This window comes from Onychomys torridus, chromosome 6 (assembly GCF_903995425.1).
Source record: "Onychomys torridus chromosome 6, mOncTor1.1, whole genome shotgun sequence".
Lineage (NCBI taxonomy): Eukaryota > Metazoa > Chordata > Mammalia > Rodentia > Cricetidae > Onychomys > Onychomys torridus.
The window spans coordinates 128,985,046-129,007,977 of NC_050448.1; the positions used below are offsets into that span (position 1 = coordinate 128,985,046).

The window sequence follows — 22,932 nt, forward strand, 5'->3', positions numbered from 1 at the left end:
CTTGCACCCAAACGAATGCCCCTCCTAAGCGGGAGAGCTTGGTAGGAGTGTATGTGGGTGAGGGTGTCTGGGTGTGTTAGTAAACAGGATGTTTTCTGTCTTTGATGAGAAGGCGCGCAGCTGCCTCAGCTCCTCACAGACACTGCTATTTGATTTATATTCCTGAATGCTTCCATTTGCATAGACCCTTTATAGAAAGCAGACTTTAGAAATGGAAGCCATATCTGATCATCAAACCTCTGGTTTGTCATGCCTCTGGTTTGTAACTTCTGGACATGTGGATGAGCTGACAACAAAATTAACTTCTCCAAAGGAGGGAGAATTGCTGCCGCTCATCATCCCTCTCACTGTAATTTACATGACTTGACAGAATTAGACTGTTATTTTCATCGTGGTGATGTGCAAAATCATAAAATGATGTGTATTTTGGGAACACCTAATTAACTCTCCTTAGTTCCACTGAGGTTTCAGCTCTGGCTCTGAGCTGTGAGCATATTGGAGGTCTGCATATCTAGCCTTAGTAACCACAGACAGACGTCCAAGGATGTGAAAGGGAAACGCTGGTAGAAAGCAGGGCAGATGAGACTTGCACTCACATGGGACTGGCTTCCAAGATGTCTTTTGTATCAAATTACAAGGGATGATTTTATAGCTGAAGCCATTATTAATCATCAAAATGGCAGGATTACAGACATGGACACAAAAAGTCCATCTCTATTCACAGTTCTTTTTTAAATAGCAAACATTAACTAATATTGATCAAGCTGTTTGACACAAAACTTTGCTGTAGCATATAATCAGTAACCAAAGTGAAAGCCACATTTCCCACACAATTGCCAGAACCTTGTGTCACACTTATAAATAATGGCCTGCTCCTATGGAGCACCATCTGCTTAATGGAGAAATATGTTCGTCATAATTAGGAAATTCTTCTTATTATTTAACATTTATTGAACACCCACAATGTGCTTGGCAGCAAAAACACCAGAAACTCTCTGCCCACCAAGCATCCACCTGCTAAGGAAGTAGGATGTGCCAGTTTTATGACAGTTTCTACTTTCTGGCATTTGATACATTTCTTTCCAGGTGACAGAGCTGCAAATGGTTCATTCTTTGAAGATCTTTCCCACTAATTCTGGTGAGACGGTCATGATGAGGGCAAAGAGAAGAAAAGGGGCAGATTCATCACACTTTCTATGAAGAACAAACATTGACAGATGAAAATTAATGCACCCTAAATAAAACTGTATCTGTGACAACCTGGCAGATCACTCCAGAAACACAGCAGAAATACAGAACATGGTGGTCAACTTGAGTAAATCTAGGATCACCTGGGAGACGAGTCTCTGAGCATACCTTGGGCGGATTGTCTTGACTACACTAATTGAGGTAGGAAGCTGCTCACATGGTGGGTGGCACCAGTCCCAGTCCCTGGCTGGGATCCAGAACTGTATGAAAGTGGGGAGAACAAGGTAAGCATGAGTCTGTGACATTCATTGTTGTTTCTTTCCTTCTGATTGTGGTTGTAATGTGAGCAGGGGCTTCAAGTTCCTGTAGCCATCCTGGACTATGGCTTGAACTGCAAGCTAAAATAAACTCTTCCCCTCATAAGTTGCTTTGGCGAAAGGATTTCATCACGGCAACAGAAAGGAAGACTAAGATAAATATGGTGGGGAAATGACCTGGGAACTGGGGCTACGCCTCATGGTGAGCTTACCCGGAGAGATTCTGTGTGCTCTCCTGCAACACACAGCTAGGCTGGAACACTCGGCTCAGAACAATGATATGAACAACCTGGTTCATAACAGTTAATGGGCAAAGAACTATCCCCAACAAGTCCTGCCTCAACAGACTGTCAGCCTTGCTAGAAAACCCTCACCATATCTTCTCATCTCTCTAGTCAATAAAAACTCAAGAAAATTCCACAAGTTCAATATTCAACTATGTAGAAAAGCATTCTGGGGACACTAAATGACTGTTCACAACAGGAGATAGCATTGCACACATAGCTGAACCTTTGTCTGAGTTATCCAATAGAGTTCTTCTTAATGAAAACTGTCCTTTCTTATTCTACTTATTGAATATTTAATATATAAATTTTTCCCAGACCTGATGTTATTGTTTTTGTTTTTTGAGACAGGGTTTCTCTGTGTAGCTTTGTGCCTTTCCTGGGACTCACTTGGTAGCCCAGGCTGGCCTCGAACTCACAGAGATCTGCCTGTCTCTGCCTCCCAAGTGCTGGGATAAAAGGCATGCGCCACCACTGTCCAGCTGTTTTTTTTGTTTTGTTTTGTTTTTTTGAGACAGGGTTTTTCTGTGTAACGGCCCTGGTTGTCCTGGAACTTGCTTTGTAGATCAGGCTGGCCTCAAACTTACAGAGATCCACCTATTTTTGCCTACTGAGTGCTATGATAAAGGGTGTGTGCCACCCCTGCCTGGCTCAGACCCTAAATTTTAACCAGTTCTCTCTATCACACAGTTTCATAGTTTCTAGAAGAGGTCGCCCATCTTTGTGCCAGTGTCCCACTTTTTCAAGCTTTAAGAATGTTTTTCATTGGCTGTGCTTCCTTAGTCTACCTTCTCCATAAGGAAAAATATGATAAATGGGAAATAATGCTTGGCTTTGCATTACTGGAATGGCCCTACTCATCTGCTTGAATGAATCAGACAATGAAGTACTAATTGGTATCTTAAACTAATGGATATACTTTCAAGTAACTACCTCATGTGGATGATTCAAGCAACAGAGGAATTACATACCACCAGAGGTAAGGCTGCAATGGTCACAGCTATCGAACAGTGCCAAACTGAACTTCAAAAAGACATAATCTGATGGGAATGCAGGACAGAGCGAAAGTGATGAGCTCAGGCACTGTTAGGGAAATAAATACATAATGAGCAAAGCCAGAAAGCTATAGTCATGTAAACACATATCCACTGTAGATGCTTCGCTCAGGAGCCAATACAGGGTGATTAGTCTATCTAAAATGATAAAGCACTGTACCCTTACACACTAATGAGCAACAACATCTGGCAGGATTGCAGAGGGGCAAGAGCTTAAGACAGTGACAAATAAAATACAGTGCTGCAGGGCCTTCAACACTGAGTTGAAGATTCCCTTCCATTAAACTATCACAGAAAAGAATTCTAGATATTTACAGAACACTACACCAACAATATGGGGCAAAACATAGCCAAAATAATTGAATGTGACTTGATCTTTCTCCAACACAGACCCTCTTCCAAGTGTAGATCTAGGACCTGCACAGCACGACCTGGCAATTTCCTAGAAAGGCAGAGCTTTTGAGATAAAGTATAGCCCAGAAACACCAAGTAGGGCATTCCAGCAGCTCCCCAGTTGACCCTGATGCAGGTTCCATGCCTGAGACCGTTGTTCTCCCAATTCAGGTAAGAAAGAGAGTTTCGCTGTCCTCATTGGACAGCAGGTCAATTAAGCCAATCTAGACAATTACATTTTGACTATACGACCACATACTAGAGAATGAAAAGCAGTCAGGACAGTTGCTTAGGTGAATCACAACCCCAGTCCTAGTGCTCCCCAGCTAGTGGGCTCTGCTAGATGAGAACACTGCTCTATGCATGTGATTGATGCTCTTCCTGAAAGCAGGCAACTCTTGCTTTGCTGTCCAGCTACTTTGAGGGACCCTGTAAAACAAGTTTTACAAGATCACCTGAGTCTCTTCTTTGTGCATCTCTAGGTCATTCACCACCAGAAAAAAAAATTATCTATTATATAACTGGCACTGTTTGAGGTCCTTGGTCTGTATCAGTGAACAAAATAATGAACACTTCCCTTCCCCTAGGGAACATATATCCTGCTGGGAGGTATACACAAAAGAAATAAGCAATCAAGTAAATAAATAAATTATAGAACATAGTCGATTTGAAAAGCCCCTGAAGTAAAATTAGGAAAAGTAGAACAAGGTAAGAGTTGAGCATACTGGACAATGCAGTACACACACATTTCTGTTTCAAACGTTGGGATCAACTTACTGAGCTGGCAACAAACAGCTGGCTATGCACTACATGGGGTGAAGAGTATCTTGGCAGCCTCCTGGAGCAAAGGTACCCAAAACAAGCATGTCAGGTGTCTAGGGTGATGAAGCAAAGTGAACAAGGTGTTAAGTTAGACATGCAAAGCTCAGAGAGGAAAAAGGGGAACCAGTCCCTACTAGAAACACTGCAAATCATCAGGAAAACACAGTCTTGGATGAGGGTGTGGCCCCTGGCTCATTACATTGCTTTTTTATTTTTATTTTTATTGAAGATTGTGTTTTTCCAAGAAACAGTGAAGTTCTGTCCATTTGGGATCCTAATATATGCTCAGGATGGTACTGTCTTCCAGAACGGGAGAGAAGCAATACTGGGCAAAGAGATATCAAACTGCCATGCAGTCCCAACAGAGGCCTCAGTCTACTTACAGTATGTGACAGTGAGACAAAGTGGAGGTATTTCTTCAGAGGTGCCTTGAACTGAGGCAAGGGGGGATGGGTGGGTTTTTTAATCCATAACTGCTTTTGCAGATAATTTTCTGTAATCATTTTTGTTCCATTTCCCCCATGAGTGAGGATATGATGCCTCACATACTGAGATAGTCCATATGCAAAGTTAGCCTGACCTTTCTTTGACACTGTGGCCTGGGCATGAGGTACCACCCACCACAGACAAAAGCAGAGTGGTGGTGTCTCTGAAGCTTTGATGGCTATCATCATCTACTCATGCAGCTCACTTGGGTCTTCTGCTATAGTGGGTAGCCGTTCCAGCTTTGGCCTGGAAGTACCACCCCCTTTGAGGCTTCGGTAACTGTCACACCCACAAGGTGGAGCCGAGAGAGGACCCTGAAGACCCCAGATCCAGATGGGCCAGCTCTCTTGGTTCCTGAATCCTAGACGCTGGAGGTAGACCAAGCAGAGTTCTCCAGAGAACACCACCAGACTGTGCTACACCTTTCCCAGACACTGTAACCTATCCCTTCACTTGTAAGTTACCCCAAAAAATAAACCTTTCTTTTAACTTAAAAAAAAAAAGAGTTCAAAAGCATCTTAGCTACCTGGCAAGTTCTACACCTGCTTAGACTTGTCTCAAAAAAATATAAATAAATAAACAAAACTAAATTAAAACTAAAAATTAAAATGGGGTATGAAAATATGAACAAAATTTTAAAAATATGAAGGCTGAGGGCTATCACAGGGTCTGACCAAAGAGGGGCATGGTCTGAATTATATAAACAATGTTTTCAATACTTTCTCTTCAGCCATGGGGCACAAACCCATCAAACATTTATGCAGAGGGCTGGAAGATTCAGCTGCCATTTTTCCTTTCTTTAGACTCATCAAGAAGTCATTTAAAATATTTCCACTATAATAATTTACAGTTTTCCTATCAAAGAAGAAAGTGTGTGTGTGTGTGTGTGTGTGTGTGTGTGTGTGTGTGTGTGTGTGTTTTAAGACAACTAAAGTGTATCATTAGAAAATGACAGCCAGACAGTTTTGCTAGAGGTTTTAGTCCTCTGCTTGGCTCTTCTGTTTCTGCTCTGGGGTGGAAGTTACATTTGCCACCTAAGGATCAGGGGTATTGGTGGGTTCAGGTTCTCTGACTGGGTCTGGTCACGAAGCAACTGGCAGCTAAGAGAATTGTGAGTGAAATTCTGGAACCTGCTTTACCACTGATGAGAAACTAAAATAGAAACCTGCCTTTGAAGAATGGATCTGTCAGTGACTTATTACAAACCCAGCACCCAGCCATGAAAACCCTGGAAAAGGTAACAGATTTGCCAACCTTTGGCTAAGACAGAGCACGGGTGGTCTCTCTGAATAGACCTGGGGAAACTTTTCTATCAGAATCCAGCCCTACAACTTATCCGTTCAGCATTGCTGTGAGCCGTCCATACAGCATGAAACTGCATTGAAATTCACTAATATTTCATAAGCAACAAAGGGAATTTGAGGTTGTTTTCTTCAGTAATGGGCACTGAACCCAGCACCTTGAACACACCAGGCAAGCTCTCTACCACTAAGCTATCTCTAGCCCACAAAAGGACTGGGTAGGATTTGTATTCATTTACTTATTCATTCATCTGTTTACTACTTACTGGATGACTATCAGAGCTAAGCAGTCTAGTGTGGTGCTTGAGGACACAAACATATAGAGATGGGGCCCTCCCTGGGTGTTTGGGGACCACCTGATGCATGGTAGAAAGTGATGGTTTCTATAAAAATACAAGCTATAATGCCATGGGGTTTCAGAGGAAACAGACGCTCTATGGCTCTATGTGGGCATGCTGCAAAGGCTTTGTGAATGAGGCAGCACTTGACTTGGTAATGATGTATGCGTGCATCATGTCTCTGGGCATCATGATGTGGGGAAGGGCCATTAGCAGAAGAGGCATCTCTGCAAGCACAGGCAGGACAGGGGAGTGTGGGGACCTATGTGAGAAGCAGATAGAGTAGCACACTATAGCCCTGCAGGGGAAACAATGGAGAAGGGGAAGTGAGCTCTCAATGCGGTGAACTCAAGGAGCCCCGACACACACGAGAGACCTCGTGATTGGCTTACAATAGGACAGGATCACAGAATTGGGAACTGACTACATATTACCAAGGTTATTTGGGAAATAGCTATTTTTTTCTCTATGAATGAGATGTTGTCTGTCCTTCCATCCAAAGCAATCAAAATATCACAATGAAAAGTGGCCTCCTCGGATGAGCAACATTGGACTGGCTTGGGTTCTCACTGAAATGCAAACTCTACAGCCTAGCTCCAGATTGCCCAAATCAACAGTCAACAGGATGTACACTCAAGTTGGTAAAGTGCAATGCTGATCTAGACAATCTACTCTTTATTCAGGAAAAAAAAAAAAAAAAACTGTACCAGGATGTCTAATTCAAGGGACAGCATTTCTATAACTAGGAAGAAAGGCATTTCTGGAAGGAAGCATTGACACAGAAATGACTGAGTACTAGGGCATCCTGGGCATGTGGCAAGGTGTTCTGAAGTGTCTGTTCAAGCATCTCAACTGGAAAAGCACAGATGAGCTTAACAAGGTTAAGTGCATAAAAATCAAAACAAAACAAAAACCCTGACTCTATATGTTTTAACAATTTATTTTACTTTAAATTATGTATACTTATGAGTGTCTGTGTGGGGCTATATTCACAGAGTGCAGGTGACCTTGGAGGTCAGAGGCATCAGACCCCCCTGGAGCAGCCATGTGGTGGTATTGTGTTCCCCAAAATATTGTGCACCCTAATAAACTTACCTGGGATCAAAGAACAGAATAGCCACTAGATACAGAGGCTAGAAAATGGTGGCACTCATGCCTTTAATCCTAGCATTCCATAGGCAGAAATCCCTCTGGATCTCTATGAGTTCAAGGCCATACTGGAAACAGCCATGCATGGTGACACACACCTTTAATCCCAAGAAGTGATCCTTTAATCCCAGGGAGTGATGGCAGAAAGCAGAAATGTATATGAGGCATGAAGACCAGAAACTAGAAGCATTTGGCTGGTTAAGCTTTTAGGCTGTTGAGCAGCAGTTCAGCTGAGACCCATTCGGATGAGGACTTGGAGGCTTCCAGTCTGAGGAAACACGGTCAGCTGAGGAACTGGCAAGGTGAGGTAGCTGTAGCTTGTTCTGCTTCTCTGATCTTCCAGAATTCACCCCAATAACTGGCCTCAGTTTTGATTTTATTAATGAGACCATTTAAGATTCCTGCTACACAGACACTCCACGGTTGAGAAGCATCTGATATGAGTGCTGAGGACTGAACTCAAGTTCTCTGCAGCAGCAGCAGCAGCATGTTATCTTAGCTACTGAGCCATCTCCTCAGTCCTCAGCTCTATTTTTAGAAGAATACAGAGGAAGAGTGTGCTTCCAGCTCACAGATCATAATTTTCTTAATGGTGAACTAGTATTGATGAGAGAAAGACAGTCTAAGTAATTAAAGCAGCAAATAAATAAATACATGGAGGGGGACCCAAAGTACAGAAGAGGGAGGTCATGGGAGAAGAAGCTTATCACAAATCAACCTTGAAGGTCGATATGGAACATTCGATTCTAGACATGGCTTGCGTGGCTTCTCACTGAAGGCATCTCACCTTGTGATACACACCTGTGGTCAGCAGCCATTATGCTGAAAAGACCGTTGAGGACAACTGTCCCTAGGAGTTTCCAGACAGTATAATCTCTCTCCTCAACACACGTCTGTGTCTCTTCATCCCCTCATGCTGTGTGTGTGTGTGTGTGTTTGCATGCATGCATGTGTGTATGTGTATGTATGTGTACATGCATGTGTGTTTGCTTGTGTGTGTGTACATGTGTATGTATGTGTGTTTGTGTGTGTGTGCACGCGTGCAATTTAAATATACAGAAGTTGGTACTGTCATTTTGATACATCATAAGCATCCTTCTTCATCTGCCATTCTGAAGAGATGGTTTCTTTTTATGGGATTTTCCATTTCCAGCATTTGCACATTCCAGAGGAGCCTAACACAGGCCACTTAATAATGGGAAAATGGAAGTTCTGTGTCTGGATGCTTGTTAGCATGAAGCCAGAGTCCTGGGAGCCTTATTATACTTTTGTGACCCGGGAGTCCAAAGGGTCTGCCCAAACTGTTGTATGAATTCAGGATTCCTGCCAGTACGTCAGCTGGGGAAGGACCACTAACCCCACTTGCAGAGGAAAAGTGCTAAGAGTGTGTTTTCAAGGACGGTCCTCAGAAGGACAAGAAGAGGAAGCCCCATTTCTAACTCTGTCTTATTCACGCCAACGCTTGCTCCACGTTGCCTGGTTTCTCTTAGTCCAGGCTTTTCTGAGGTTAGGAGCTTTTTTTGAGAGCCAGATATCTTTGTGTGACACACAAGGATGACACATCTTTGGGTGACTGTGGCGTGTTTCTTGGGCCGTAGGTGCTTTGTTATGACTCTCCTCCCCGCCACACCGTGTTCCATGAAGCTGTCTGCCTTGTGCAATGGCGGGGTCTCATGAAGACCCCAGATCCTCAGAGGAGACGGGAAACCCCTCAGCCTAGAACCTACTGGGCTTGCAAACCCCAGGGATGTGAGCCAATCCAATCCTTGCAGCAATGACAGAAGAATCTTTCAAAATGATACAAGAAACTTCTAAAAATGACACAGCTGAAAGAGTGAAACCCAAGCTGCCCTTCAGACCCTGGCTAAATGAGGAAATACAACAACAGGGCCGACACGCCCCTGGTCTCTCTCTCCTGGAGACTGAGTGCAAATGATGGAGCTCTCTGGCAGGGAACTTGATCAACATCCCATGTTCTCGAACTTCCTGACAGTGGCTGTCATGGCTTCCTAAATGATCTTTACAAGTGATTCCCTCTTTTCTCACCCTCTTCACCTGAGGCAGGAGTATTCTGAAACACAGTTCCATCTGCTGCTAACTTTCATTAATTTCACCCATCCCTAAAGGCGGAGCCACACTGCTCCAGCTAATTACGACCTATTTAGGGCAGCTCAGAGTCCTTTATCAGCCTAGAATTAGCTTTGCTCTTTTAATAGTGACGATAGCTCTCTCAATTATTAGTTAATTAAATAATGTGCCTACATCTGCCAACACGTTTCTGAAGTGGGAAGCAATCTGCAATTGCCCACCTGCCAGAGGTTACAGCATAACACTCAGTCTGCCCGTGGCCTTCCGGGAAGCTAATACTCCCTGTGTCTATGCATGCCAGGCACATACTCTCATCCTTCCAGGGGAGGGGGACCATGTGCTGCTGTCAGCCTGGTAGCACTACCAGGGGGATTCTATCTTAAGATGTATTAGGGTAAATGTTGGCTGCTAGCATGATGAAGTTATTTATGCATACCAATCATTCAAAGGGGAAGCAAAAAAACATTTTGGTCAGAATGTTTTGAATATAAAAACCTTTCATTCCAAAGGTTTCTGGGAGGCAGGGAAGATCTACAGAATTCATAATTCTTGTTTATTAGGATCACATTTGATAAGCAAATCCATGAGGGTGGCCACTGTTCAACAATCAGATAACTCTAGAGAATGGATGAGTGTCCTCCGTGCCAGCTCCCAGGCTCCCCACAGGCCATACCGACTCCCAAGCCAGGGCTTTTGGCAGTAACTACTACAAAAACAAATTAATTCTCATTTGGTTAGAAAAGTATTCCAGTATATGCAAGGGTCTGAACATTGTTGCCACCACTACACATTTCCTCAGCAAGGAGTCCCCTAAGGGGGGAAAAAAAGAAAGCTCTGGGAAAATGAAAATACCATGCCTAGCCAACATTTGTTTATGTGTGTGTTGGGGTGCATGCTCACACGTGCACCACAGAGTATGTGTGGAGATCAGAGAACAATTTCTAAGAATCAGTTCTCTCCTTCCACAATTTGGATCCCAGAGATCACACTTGTGTCTTTGGTTTGGAGACAGACACCTTTATCCACTGAGCCATCTCATCAGCCCAAGGCTGTGTTTTTCAAAAAGAACTTTGACAACTGAAAAAAAAGGAAGACGGAAGACAAAGTATTTTCTTTAAGAACTAAACCTAATGTTTCTATCAAAAATTATTTTAAATATCAGTGACATCAACATTGTAAGCCTGTAAATTGACAGTGATATGACCTCTCCATTAGAGTCTGATGACTGGGGATGTTATTTCAGTGTGGTACAGTATTTACCTGGTAGGTCTAAGGCCATGAGTTTGAGCCCCACCAAAAACACATAAAGACAAAAATGAGAACTTGCTGATGAATTCTGAAAGTCAGAGTGAGTGAAAGAGCTTTACAACAAAAGCACACTGAAATGTGCTTGTTCCTTATCCCCTTGTTCCTTATTCCTTTCTGTCGGCAACTAAGTGTGCACACCACAGCATCCCCTCTAGTTATTTAAGAGGAAAACATCACAATGCATCCTGTGAGTGCAGCCTTACACGTTTGGCATGAATGCCTGCCATTTAACCATCTTTGCTGCACAGTACTCCTAACAGGCTTGCAATGATTACATAGCTGATTTGCCATTACTCAAAATTTACTATATTTTGCAAGGTAAAGGAACTGATTAATTGCAATGCTGTTCCTGGGACCTTTGATTGGCAGCCTGCCAGAAAGAAGACACAGACGTAAGACATGCATGTTAAGGTAAAAGCCTAGTAGGCCTGAGTTAGAATGGAAAAAAGACTCATGGTGATCTTATTTATAAACAATACACACAGCGTATATATTGTTTATAGTCTATCTCTGGGCCAAGAAAAAAATTTAACCTTGTAATAATGAATGCCACAGTGCCATGGTTTATGTTCTTTAACAGCTAGAAGAACCAAGGCTCTTTGGAGAGTGAATACAGGTCCAAAGGAGGATGTAGGTAAGTGCTGAAGTACCTAATATAAGAGGAAGGAGGGAAGCTATCCATGACCTCTACTGAACATCAAAAGCATGTAAAACCGATTTGAAGAGGTTCCCAGGGGCTAAGAAACACATTCAGAGTATACATTGTGCTTTATAATAAATTGAACTACAAAAATACAGATACACTTAACCGTTAGTCAGTATGTAAATATTAGAAGTTATGAACACACAGCTCAGTTAAGAGGATGCCAAGAAACTAATGCATCAGAACCAGTCAGTCTTCTGTCTGATGGTAACCAAAGTAGGGCAAGCTTCTCTCTACAGAGTAGACCAGCAGTCAAAAGATAAGATAAAACCCTACCTTTGGGCAACCCTAATAAATGCTTGCCTCCAGACAGTTAGCATTAGTGGTTTCTACCATAAAAAAGAGACAACCACAGGATATTCTTCCTTTACAAATTTCACAGGATGCTCTTGGCAAAGAAATAAATACTAATTGGATGTGAATCCAGTCAATCTCAATACATAAAAACAAACATAGAAGAAATAATATGAGAAGTGAGTAAAACTAACTACATGCTAGAAAACCCAGTGGCTAGGTTTCTTCAATGAAATGTGGGCAAACAGCAATATGGGTAAGTACACACACAGGAAATACATGACTCAATTATAATGCATTAACCTTATGTTAATCCTGATTCAAACTAATACTTAAAATATATGTACAAGACAACTGTTGACCATTGCAAGCCAGGGAAACATAAAATGGTATAAAGGAAGTGTTTGTAGTTCCATGTAGGATGTAGAGTTTTTCTTTTGTCTTTTAAAATACACAGCAAACTATGTAAAGATGGACTACAATGATGTCTGTGGCTCCCTTCAAAATAATGCATGGGAAAGGAGAAAGTGTGTGGGACACTGTTGAACTAAGACTGGTCACGAGTTAGTAAGTCCTCAAGATGAGGGCTGGCTTTACAGAGACAAGGAGGCTAGCAGGCTCTGCCGCATGAGTTTGACATTTTCCTTGTAACAAGTTTTCTGAAGATATTGTTGAGGCTGTGAATACAGCTCAATATGTATGAACCCTTGATGCAAAACCGAACTCAGTTTAAATCTCCAAAACACGTTTGAAAGCCTGGCGGAGCCCTGAGTGTCTATACATCCAGAACTGGCAGCTCATTGCCCAGTCAGCTCAGCTACAATGGAAGCTTCAGAATCAATGAGAGATCCTGTCTCGAACAGTAAGGTGGAGAGTGACAGGAAGACACCGACCTTCCAGTTTCCATGGGTGTACACATGTGTTTACAACAAGCATCTACGTACTCAGAGATAATGTCTGAAGTTTGTCATTGTGTGCCAGAGAACCATGGGAAATCATTATACTCCGCACAAGCAGGGCTGGACTTAGATCATAATGGAGACGGAAGCCTTTGAGGTCATTTTTGTCAACAGCATGCTGACCAGCCAAATTCTACTCGTCATCCCTTCTACTGAGTTCTAAAGAAATTAGAGACTTTAATTCTCCTGTGTACAACACAGTGAAGTAACAGTGGAAAGGCATAATCATGGGAAAAGAAAACAAAAGAAGTAAATGCGTACCATCAAATCTTTTGACCTCTGAAAGAACTTTAGCTTTGGTAACCCCATTGATAGATATCTGAAAACTGATTTTACCAAGGCAGCAAAACCGACACTAGAAGCAGCTTTACTCACCACAGACACACAAAACAGCCTTCCAATGCCATTCTCTAATCACTCTACAGCCGTGCTTCTGTGACAGAGCGGCCTCAATGAAAGCTCACAGTAAAAAGCCAACGTGATTCAAGCACCAGGAACAAATACCACACTAAGCTCTTCTCTGATACCCCCCAATGATCCTCAGGCTTATCATTGTAACTGAGGGGTACCCTAAGGGATAGCTCTAATGAAAAACCAAATACATCTAATTAATTGCATTGCTCGGGGCTAGTGAAAGACCAGAGGTTTCTGAGCCCCAGGAGAATGGTCATATTCATACCAAATGGAGCTACACGTGAGTGCAATTCTTGCAAACACAAGATCTGCCTGTCTTTTTGGATGGCTTATGCTATACCAGTTTGGATCTAACCTTTGAGGTTCTTCCTGCAGAAGAGAGACTCATGTTAAAGTGTTGTTCTGTCTTGCATTTCAGGTGAAACTGTTCTAGGGGGCCAGAAGTAGAAATGCTAAGTGAAAATCAGCCCACACTATCAATAGGTCCACTGGTCTACCTGAGTGTGTATGTGTGTGTACGTGTGTGTATATGTGTGTGTGTGTGTGTGTGTGTGTGTGTGTGTATGACTGTGTGTGTGTGCATGTGTATATGTGTGTGCATGTGTCCATGAATGTATGTGATAAAATACAAATATATTTTTTATCATTTATTAAGAACCTAAAAAAGGCACTCTTGGGGGTGCATGTAGGGGAGAGTGAGCTGAAAAAACAGACCACGAAAAGTCCCCTGCCATGATTGTCAGTGTATAATAAGCATTTAAATTATACCTGGAAATAGCAAATGCCAACTCTCCACAACCAGTTGCCCAATACTTACAACTTTCTATTCGATAATATTGAGCAGTAAAAGACAGGCATGTATTTTAAGGAAATCAGACTGTTAGCACTGCAATTACAGTCGAAGCTCAATTTATTCATAGTATTGCACAAATAAGCAAAATTCACATATAATTTAAAGCTTCAGGCACGGGTTTCTGAATCATCTTCAGCAATTCTTTATTAGTGCTGAATATCAGCCAAGATTGATCGGTTTGTAATTTTGCTTACATCACTTTTCTGGTTCTTTCTAAAGAGGCAGGAAAACCAGCAGATGGTAGAGTTGCCTGAGAAGTGAGAGCCATGAGGGGGCCAGGAGAGGAAGTGGAAGATGAGGAAGAGGAGAACGTGCCTGAGCAGAGAAGGTGGGGACAGTGATTGATGGAATGGGGAAGAAAAGTGCATGCAACGAAAATGTAGGATGGTTTAGAATAACTGAGCAAAGGACATTTATACTTCATTTCTCTTTAAGAATCCAAGTGCTAAAGACTTTAAGGAATACATAATGTCAATATGGTATTTTATTTAGTGTCGTATTCAAGATCACAGGGATATTACTATGCACAAATCTACACAATCATATTAGAGGATCAATAGTCTACTCTGTGTCTGGTTTCAAGGAGGTGAAAGGAGCCACAATTCCCAGTTAAGATGTATTAAAATCCTGAAATCTCCGAGTAGTTGTATTTTGAAACAGAATGTGAAGATGTCCTCTTTTAGCCAAAAATCCAATTTAATCAATAACAAATTGAGCTACATAGGAAGAGATCTAAAGACATTTTGGAGAACTCTCCACCATTTTTCAGAGCTTCAAACCTGTTAAAACAAAGTGAACAGAAGGCAGTGTGGGCGGAATTAATAGGACCTCATTGTCAGATCATGCAGTAATCATAATAATCAAAACCACGTAGCAATTGGTTTAAAAAATAACTCTGTTCATTTGATAGCTGGTGAAGGGACTCAGCAAAGAGTCACCATAAAAGACAATAAAAGTCAACAAAGCTATTTCAGAGAGGACTCACCTGTCTTTTCCAGTTTCCTCCTTAAAAACTCCATCACAGTAACTCATCCGCTGCTCTGTGGTCACATAAATCTGTGCATTTGGATAGTTATCAACTGTCTTTTTCAACATGTTGTACACAATGCCATTTCCATCCTTCCTCATATTGCGGAAAGGGCCCCAAATAACATAAATGGTGGCACTGGCTTCCTTGAAAAAATAGTCAGGGTTTTTTAGCAGCAGAGGAACACTGGTATGTGATACGACTCGAACCATCGTCAGGTGGCCAACATCTTCCTCAAAACCCTTGGTGGGGGCATTGTTCATTCTCCAAATGCAGGAGGACTGGTCTATCTCCTCTCCCACCTTCTGTCCAACCATCTGACCCGAGTTCGACACAATGGCACAATGGCCACAGTCCAGCTGCAGAGGCTGAAAGAGAAAAAAGGGAAGACCTGGTCAAATGAGTTCTTGAGCACCGAAGTGTCGCTTCCTGCATAAGTACTGTGTACGGAATTATCTCTGAGACACATTGATCCTGCAGTCTCTGCTACAGGTTATCAAGTTGGCGGTGGGCTTTTATTGAAAAATAAATACATACTGTTGAAAAATGATTACTTTCTGCATCCTTATGCCAGTTTAAAATTATGTGGAAAAATAGTCATTCATTTTTACTCTAAATGATGAGTTTTGTAAGTGTAGACCTGTAATTTCAAATGAAATAAGAAAATATGAAACTATTTGATTTCTACAATAAGGATGGTGGCTATAAAAGAAACTCCAGCGCTACATATCTTGGCATGTGTGCCGTAGTTTGGTGATATGTATGCATCAGCAGGTGGCAGTTGATAAAAGTGAGAAAAAGACAGATGAGGCAGGCCTGAAGGAGACATACACAACCAGACACCCTTAAGACAGCAAAGATATTGCACAGATGTTTAAACATCCCCACGTTGTCATATCAATGGTCCTTTGAGCTTAAATTGGTTTTAGGTGGACAAGGAAAAGCTTATCTTGAGAACATGGAGAGGAATGCACACATCTTGAAAGCCTCAAAAGCTCCCCAATGGAACTAACAAGACTCAAAAGCAAAACAATGATGTTCACAGCTTGTGGTTAATACAAATTCCAGTGGAGGAGCCAAGCCCACACCTTCTAAATCCAAATCCTCTAAATTAGAACTTCTAAGCCTATATCTTCAAAGTCTGGATCTCCTTGACTTTACATTTATTTTATTATTTATATATGTATATGTGTATATCTCTCTGTGTGTGAGCATATTCACATAAACACCAATGGAGACCAAGAGAGGGAATCAGATCCTCTAAGACAGACCCACAGGCCACTGTGAACCACCTGACATGGATGCTAGGAATCAAACTAAGGTCTTATGCAAAAGCAGGATATGTTCTTAACCTCTAAGCCACCTCAGGCCCACTAAGTCTGCATCTTCTAACTCACATGCAGGGATCCCTGCTCTTTGCATTATTCTGTTTTCTAAATAATAAAATAATCACTGGGTGGTGGTGACACAGGCCTTTAATCCCAGCACTTGGGAGGCAGAGACAGGCTGATCTCTGTGAGTTCAAAGCCAGCCTGGGCTACAGAGTGGGTTCCAGGACAGGCACCAAAGTTACACAGAGAAACCCTGTCTCAAAAAAACTATAAAATAAAATAATCACACACATTACTTTTGCTGTTTCTTTCACTTTTTTTGTTTTGTTCTTTGTTTTTTGAGACAGGGTTTCTCTGTGTAGTTTTGGCACCTGTCCTGGATCTTGCACTGTAGACAAGGCTGGCCTCGAACTCACAGAGATCCACCTGCCTCTGCTGGGATTAAATGTGTGCACCACCATCTCCCGGCTGCTGTTTCTTTCTCACAGGAAGAAATTACTTCATCTTCAAACAGCAAAAGAAAAACATTTTGGCAATGTGCAACTTTCTCATCCACCTCTTATAAGACTGCACCTTTTGATACTGAATTTGAACCCAAATGTATTTTGTGCCTACTGAAGAATGGCTTCTCTCAAACAGGGTCCTGTCCTAACTTTCCCCCTGCCAAATCTGCCTTTTAGACAGTGAAGTCTTGTAAGAATAATGCTTTTGCCTCTGACTTCAACAGAGGGCCCTGGATAGATTGGTTGCTCAATTTGTTAAATCAGGAAATAAATGGATTTAAAATAATCTTAATTATTAAGAGTCTGAACACTTTATGTCTTTTTATCTTGTTTTTAATACTTCAAGACAAGTTTAGGGCACCTAAATATTCTCAGATGTGTAGTCTTCTACTTGACTTACCAGGGTCTACACTCTTAAAGAAAACGGTCTTTCTCTCCCCAGCAACTAAGAACTGTTGGTAGCTCTGTTGCTAGCAGTGGGTAGGAAGAAGTGGACCTAGGAAGAATATGGTCAAAACAGGTATGAAACTCTCGAAGAACTAATTTTAAAAAATGAACACTGAGCTAAATACTAGGGAAGAAATGGAGTTTCCCGATTAGTTTAGAACCATTTTAGAGGGAAAGAAGAAGCAATCAAGAGGAAACATGTCAGCTAACCAGCAGGCTCAGTCGAGCTGTAGCAATCTAGAAAAAATGCTAGGTAACGCAGCTCAGCAAACCACCTGGGTAATGACCACACTGGTCACCTTTCCTGTCAATGGTGCTCCCTACAGCAGTTTCTGGGTGCCTCCCATACAGCAGATACAGTTCCAAGAGGTACAACTGAGCTAAGAACTTACACACAAGAATTCCTGATGGCATGAAGCTTACATTGGTTGTGCTTCTGTACATGAACACATCATGTATCACCATCCTCTATAATATATTCAAAGGTGATCAGTTCATAAAAGAGAAATTTATACATTGTGGAAATTCATGCATGTGGAGGTGTACTAGTGCATGTGTGTCTGTGTGGGCACACCTGGGAGCAATGGAGAGCCACCAGAAGGCACGGCTGAGAAAGGTGTGAATGAAGTAAAGGGACTGACCGGCCATAGAGATACCTAAGCAAAAGCCACTGCAAATACTTTGAGGCAGAAGACAGTGAGGAAGAACAATGTGCTCTAGAGAGCCATGTACACAATGGGTGGGTATTAGGGTCAGAAAGGTGGTGGCCACAAATCATGGGTGCTATGACTTCCTGTGCAATGGAGAGCTTTTACAAGGGAACACATGGCCTGAGCTGTGTTTTAACAATGTTGGCTGCTACATGGAAGGTGGGACCACAAGAAAAAAGGGTTAAAACAGGGAGAGCAAGCCACTGCTCCCACCCAGAAAGAGGAAGTGATGGGAGGACACCCAGAGTGATGATGAGGGCCAGATGCTGACAACCTGTGGGTATATTCCAGATTGGTCCAGACATGGAACACGTGAAGGTAAACATGAATGGGAGAGGAGTCAATAGTAATGACAGGCTTTCTGCCACAGCCATGCAAGACTACAGCAGCCTTGAACTAAGATTAAAGGAAGTTGTTTGGAAATAAAACCAGAAGGGAAACCAGGAGCTTGTGTAGTGGGTAGCATTCCAGCCTTGGCCTGGAAGTTTCAACCCCCATTGAGGCTTCAGTAACAGTCATGCCTACAAGGCAGGGCTGAGAGAGGATGCTGAAGACACAGGATGGAGATGGGAGGGGTCTCTAAGGTTCCTGGACCCTGGATGTTGGAGGTAGACCAGCAGAGTTCTCCAGAGAATGCTGCTGGATGGCACCATACCTTTGCCAGACCCTACAACCTACCTATCCCTTCATTTGTAAGTTATCTCACAAAATAAATCTCCCTTTTAACTACGTGGAGTGGCCTTAATAATTTCACCAATTTCTGGCGCCCAACGTGGGGCAAATTCCAAAGACCTGGGCGGCTCCCACCCTCAGCCTCCTCCCTGGGTGGCAGGTACCTAAACCCACCTACAAAGTTCCATATAACCAGGGAACACCTACATGGTCCCATTCCCAAAAAAGGTAACAACTATTCTGGTCTCAGTTCCCTAGCTTAGTCCCCAGACCAGCAAAAACCTCTATAACTAAGACATTCCCCCTCCTCCCTGAGTGCTGGCTCCCCGCCATCTTGGCTCCTGCCTTCAACTGCTGCCAGCCAAGGTCGCCAATAGGCCCTGCTTTGGAGCTATACTAATGCCTCCTGCTGGCTAAAAAGTGCTAATGCACCCCCAAAAACCACGAGTAGGCCCATAAATCTATATGTTTTATCTACCTAAACAACCTAAGGACTAAGGCTTCATGTAAAAAGGCAAACAGTCTGTAAGCAAATGTACAGTAAAAGGACAATGGCTTTAAAATTGTGACAATACACAAAATATCTTTAACAGAGGTAGGAATGTATAGTGCAATATGCAATATGACAATAATCCTAAATATATATCAGTATACAGAATATCTTAAACAGAAGTAGAACATATATACAGTATGACCGGTATAAATTTACATTAGTATCAATATACAAATATTTCAAATAATAGTAAAAATATGTATACATTATATAGTTCCATATTTGTATCAATATACAAATTATCTTTAAACAGGAATATAAAAATAGTTTATATTTGTATCAATGTATAAAAATTCATTCCAGAGTAGGCAGGTGGGAGATGCCTAGAGTAAAGACTACTACAACACATCTCATATCAAATCTACTCAAACTGTTTAACTGTTTGTCTTGCTCTGAGTATAAAAGAAACTCAGGCTCCCTATGAAGAACTTGGAAAGGTAACAAAGAATATAACTGAAGTTATTCATATATCCATCACTCAACAATGATAAATATTTTCCTCTTTCTACATACGCTATTGTAGGCAGGTTGAGAGATGCCAATTACACCATTGAGTGCCTTTGTTTTTCTTTTAATTTTGTGTTGACTTTTCTCATATCAGTAAATAATCACTGGAGAAAACTTTAATGCCTGCTCATTGTTCAATTATATAGATATGCCATAATGTATCTATCTGCCTACTGCTGGGCATCCAGCTATTATCTGATTTATTTTCTTCTATAAAAAATACTTGGATAAATGTCTTTGTACTTTCTGGAGTATTCTGCAGCCAACACTGTAAGTGTTGGCTTAACCTTGTTTGCTTTCTTTTCTCTTTACTCCTATAACATGTACACATCAATACTAAGAATTAGAGAAAACACAACCTACTGGACCCACACAGGCCCTTCTGTGATATGCCTAGAACACTGCAATCAGGGCTGGAGAAATGGCCCCATGGTTCCAAGTACTTCCTGCTCTTGCACAGAGCAGTGACTCAGTACCCAGTACCCACATGGTGGCTTACAACCATCTGTGACTCTAGGGGATCCTGTACCTGATTCTACCTCTGTGAGCACTCAGCATGCACAGAATATACTTCCAAAATACATGCATACACATATACAATAAAAAATAAATAAAGCTTTAAAATAAATACCCCTGGGATCAATAGGGATGGTGATGGATGCCTGCAATCTATGCACTTAAGAAGTAGAGGCAGGAGGTTCATGAGTCATCCTTAGTGATCTGGAGAATTTGAGGTTAGTCTGGGCTATGTGTGGCACTATTAAAAACAACTCACTGATGAAGAAATTGTATATCTCCTTGATCAACTGCAGTAAGCAGCTGATAGGTGAGACCCCAGGGTAGAAGAGGTTTGCCCAAAGTGATGAGTCTATTAAGACACTTGAACACGGGGTTTCTAGGCCAGTTCCATGATAAAGACTTTATTAAATGAAGGCACAAAGTAGTGACTTAGGGTCAGGCATTGTCTAACGTATTACCTTGTCATTTAGAAGCCTACACTCTTTCAGACAACATAGAAGAGTGAAATCTTCTTGTAATTTTGAGTAGGGCTTGACATCCATTACCCACAACTGAGTCCTCCCAGCTCATCTGAACCATGCACATCAGTGCCTATTAGAAACCATGTATTGCATGGCTTGCTCTGACTCTATCATGCATAAGGGCAGCAAGATTATATTCCACTGACCATTCCAAAAAGGTCCTTAAATAGGTAATAAAACCATATTTGGGGTACAGCATTCACAGAAGAAAAAAATCAGAAGGCAAAGCCTGGATGTGTTCTATAAAATGTGGCAATTTGCATTGGATTTCCCAGCCATTATACTGAATTAGCCAGTTCTGCTGTAACACAGCTTAATTTAGCTAATAAGAATCAGCAGGCTGGTCTCACTTGACAACTGTAACCTCTGAAAGCGATCCATTAAGACATTCCAATCTGTTCCATGACAACGCGGGGAAGCCACAGCTGTGCAGATTATGAGGTCAGCAGCTGACTAACAACTCAAAGGCCAACAGTGGGGACAACAGTTTGTTGTTTGTGTGAAAAATATGTAATGGAGAAGAGGGCTTTCAGTGCAATGGCTTTGGCTATAGATGACCTTTGAACTGATCACTTCTTTTCACTGTTCACTGAATAACAGTGTCACCCTGACTAGAGTCTTCAGGGCTCTCACAGGTGCATCACTGACCCCAATCCTGCCTAGTTCTGACTTCTCAGGGACACATGAGTGGACATGTTCAGAGCTCTACTGACCAAAAGCTTTGGGAACCATTTTTAAGTATGGCAGGAAAGCAAAAGCTGATAGACAAAACCTTCCAAATCAGAGTGGGAAGCTGTCAGAGGACTTGGCCATGCCATGTTCCCAGGTATGCATCCTTGTATGTGAAGGAACCATCAAACTATGAAGAGCCATGATCAAAAGAAAGAGACTAGGTACACAAGGTTGATTTGGCCAAGACTTGTCTCACCTAGTTATCCCCATTTTTTTATTACCTCTGTCTTCATGTCTTTTGATCTCAGCTTTCTTTGTTAAGTGCATTGCTGTCTCTTGTGCTCATTTATATTTGATTTGGGAGCCTTGAATACAAATGTATTACATATGTCTCCATGGCTTCATTCTGTCGCAGTAAACAGTGACTCTATCTTCCTAGACTGAGGGTCTGGATTTCTTGAGATCTTGGTTAAGACTTATTTGGTCCAATCCATCAATTTCCATCTTAATTTCAAATTCTTTTCAGTTGAATTGACTCTATATTTTTTACTTTCATTAAAAATAATATGCCCCTTGGATCTTGTCTCCTGTATCAATACATCTTTTCAAATCCTTTGCTTGGATGAAGAACACAGATATATTTAACTAATCCCTTTCTGGCAGTTATGCCACTGCTAAGGAAAACCCACAAATGGGGGAGGGGTAAAGTAAAGTGCCTGCATAGAGTCTGATATTCCAGGACCAATTAAGAGATTAGCAATGCTGGGCATGGTGATGTGTGCCTGTGACCCCAGCACTGAGGACACACACAAAAGCAGGCAAATCCCAGAGTGCACTGGCCAACTGGCTTAGCACACCTGGTAAGCTCCAGGCAAATGAGGGACCTTGTGTCTCAGAAAAGAAGGTAGAGTATGCCTGAGAAATGACATTAGAAGTTGTTGTTTGGCCTCTATGTGTATCTATGTGCATATTGTACACATACATATACATACACATACACACACACACACACACACACACACACACACACACACACACACACACGCACACACACACACACACCACACACATGCAAAGAAAACTACTGATTTTTTTCTGCCGGCTTAGCAACTGTACATTAATCTCCTGATATTTTAATTGATTATGGCCCCATGGTCCCACATCAACACCTCACTGGCCACTCAGAATGCAGCCTGAAGGGCCTTCTGGTCCCACAGCCCCAGCTCTGCCTCACCGAGATATGTAGGTTTAAACTAAGTCTCTATTGTTCTATTTACCAACAAAGACTTGGAAGAAAGACATGGGGATGAAAACCTGTTACATCAGAGAAGCTGAGAAGCAACCAGCCAACTTGGCTTTTTGGCCAGAGACCCACCGGTGTGTCTTCACTGGTCCCAAAACCAGAAAAAGAAGTGCCCAAAGTGAGGTCCTTGCCCTTTCCTTCCTGTGCGTCTTCTCTACCCAAATTGTTGACTTCTCTATGGTCAGTTCTGGTCAGCTAGTCCCTAGTTCTGCCCT

At 42.1% G+C, this 22,932-nt stretch overlaps 1 protein-coding gene across 2 annotated transcripts in view; it reads right to left on the bottom strand.

Moving 5' to 3' along the window:
- The window catches only part of St6galnac3 (ST6 N-acetylgalactosaminide alpha-2,6-sialyltransferase 3), a 516,606-nt gene that overhangs the window by 191,554 nt on the left and 302,120 nt on the right, over nucleotides 1–22,932 (bottom strand). Inside the window, exons 3-4 of one of the 2 annotated variants that reach the window (XM_036191010.1) lie at nucleotides 14,938–15,347; nucleotides 14,417–14,731 (exon numbers count right to left, since the gene is read on the bottom strand). In XM_036191010.1, coding sequence (XP_036046903.1) covers nucleotides 14,653–14,731; nucleotides 14,938–15,347 — 489 coding nt within the window. In that variant the 3' untranslated portion in view covers nucleotides 14,417–14,652. Of the gene's footprint in view, nucleotides 1–14,416; nucleotides 14,732–14,937; nucleotides 15,348–22,932 lie in introns of those variants that run through there. The other variant, XM_036191009.1, reaches the window with a different exon arrangement.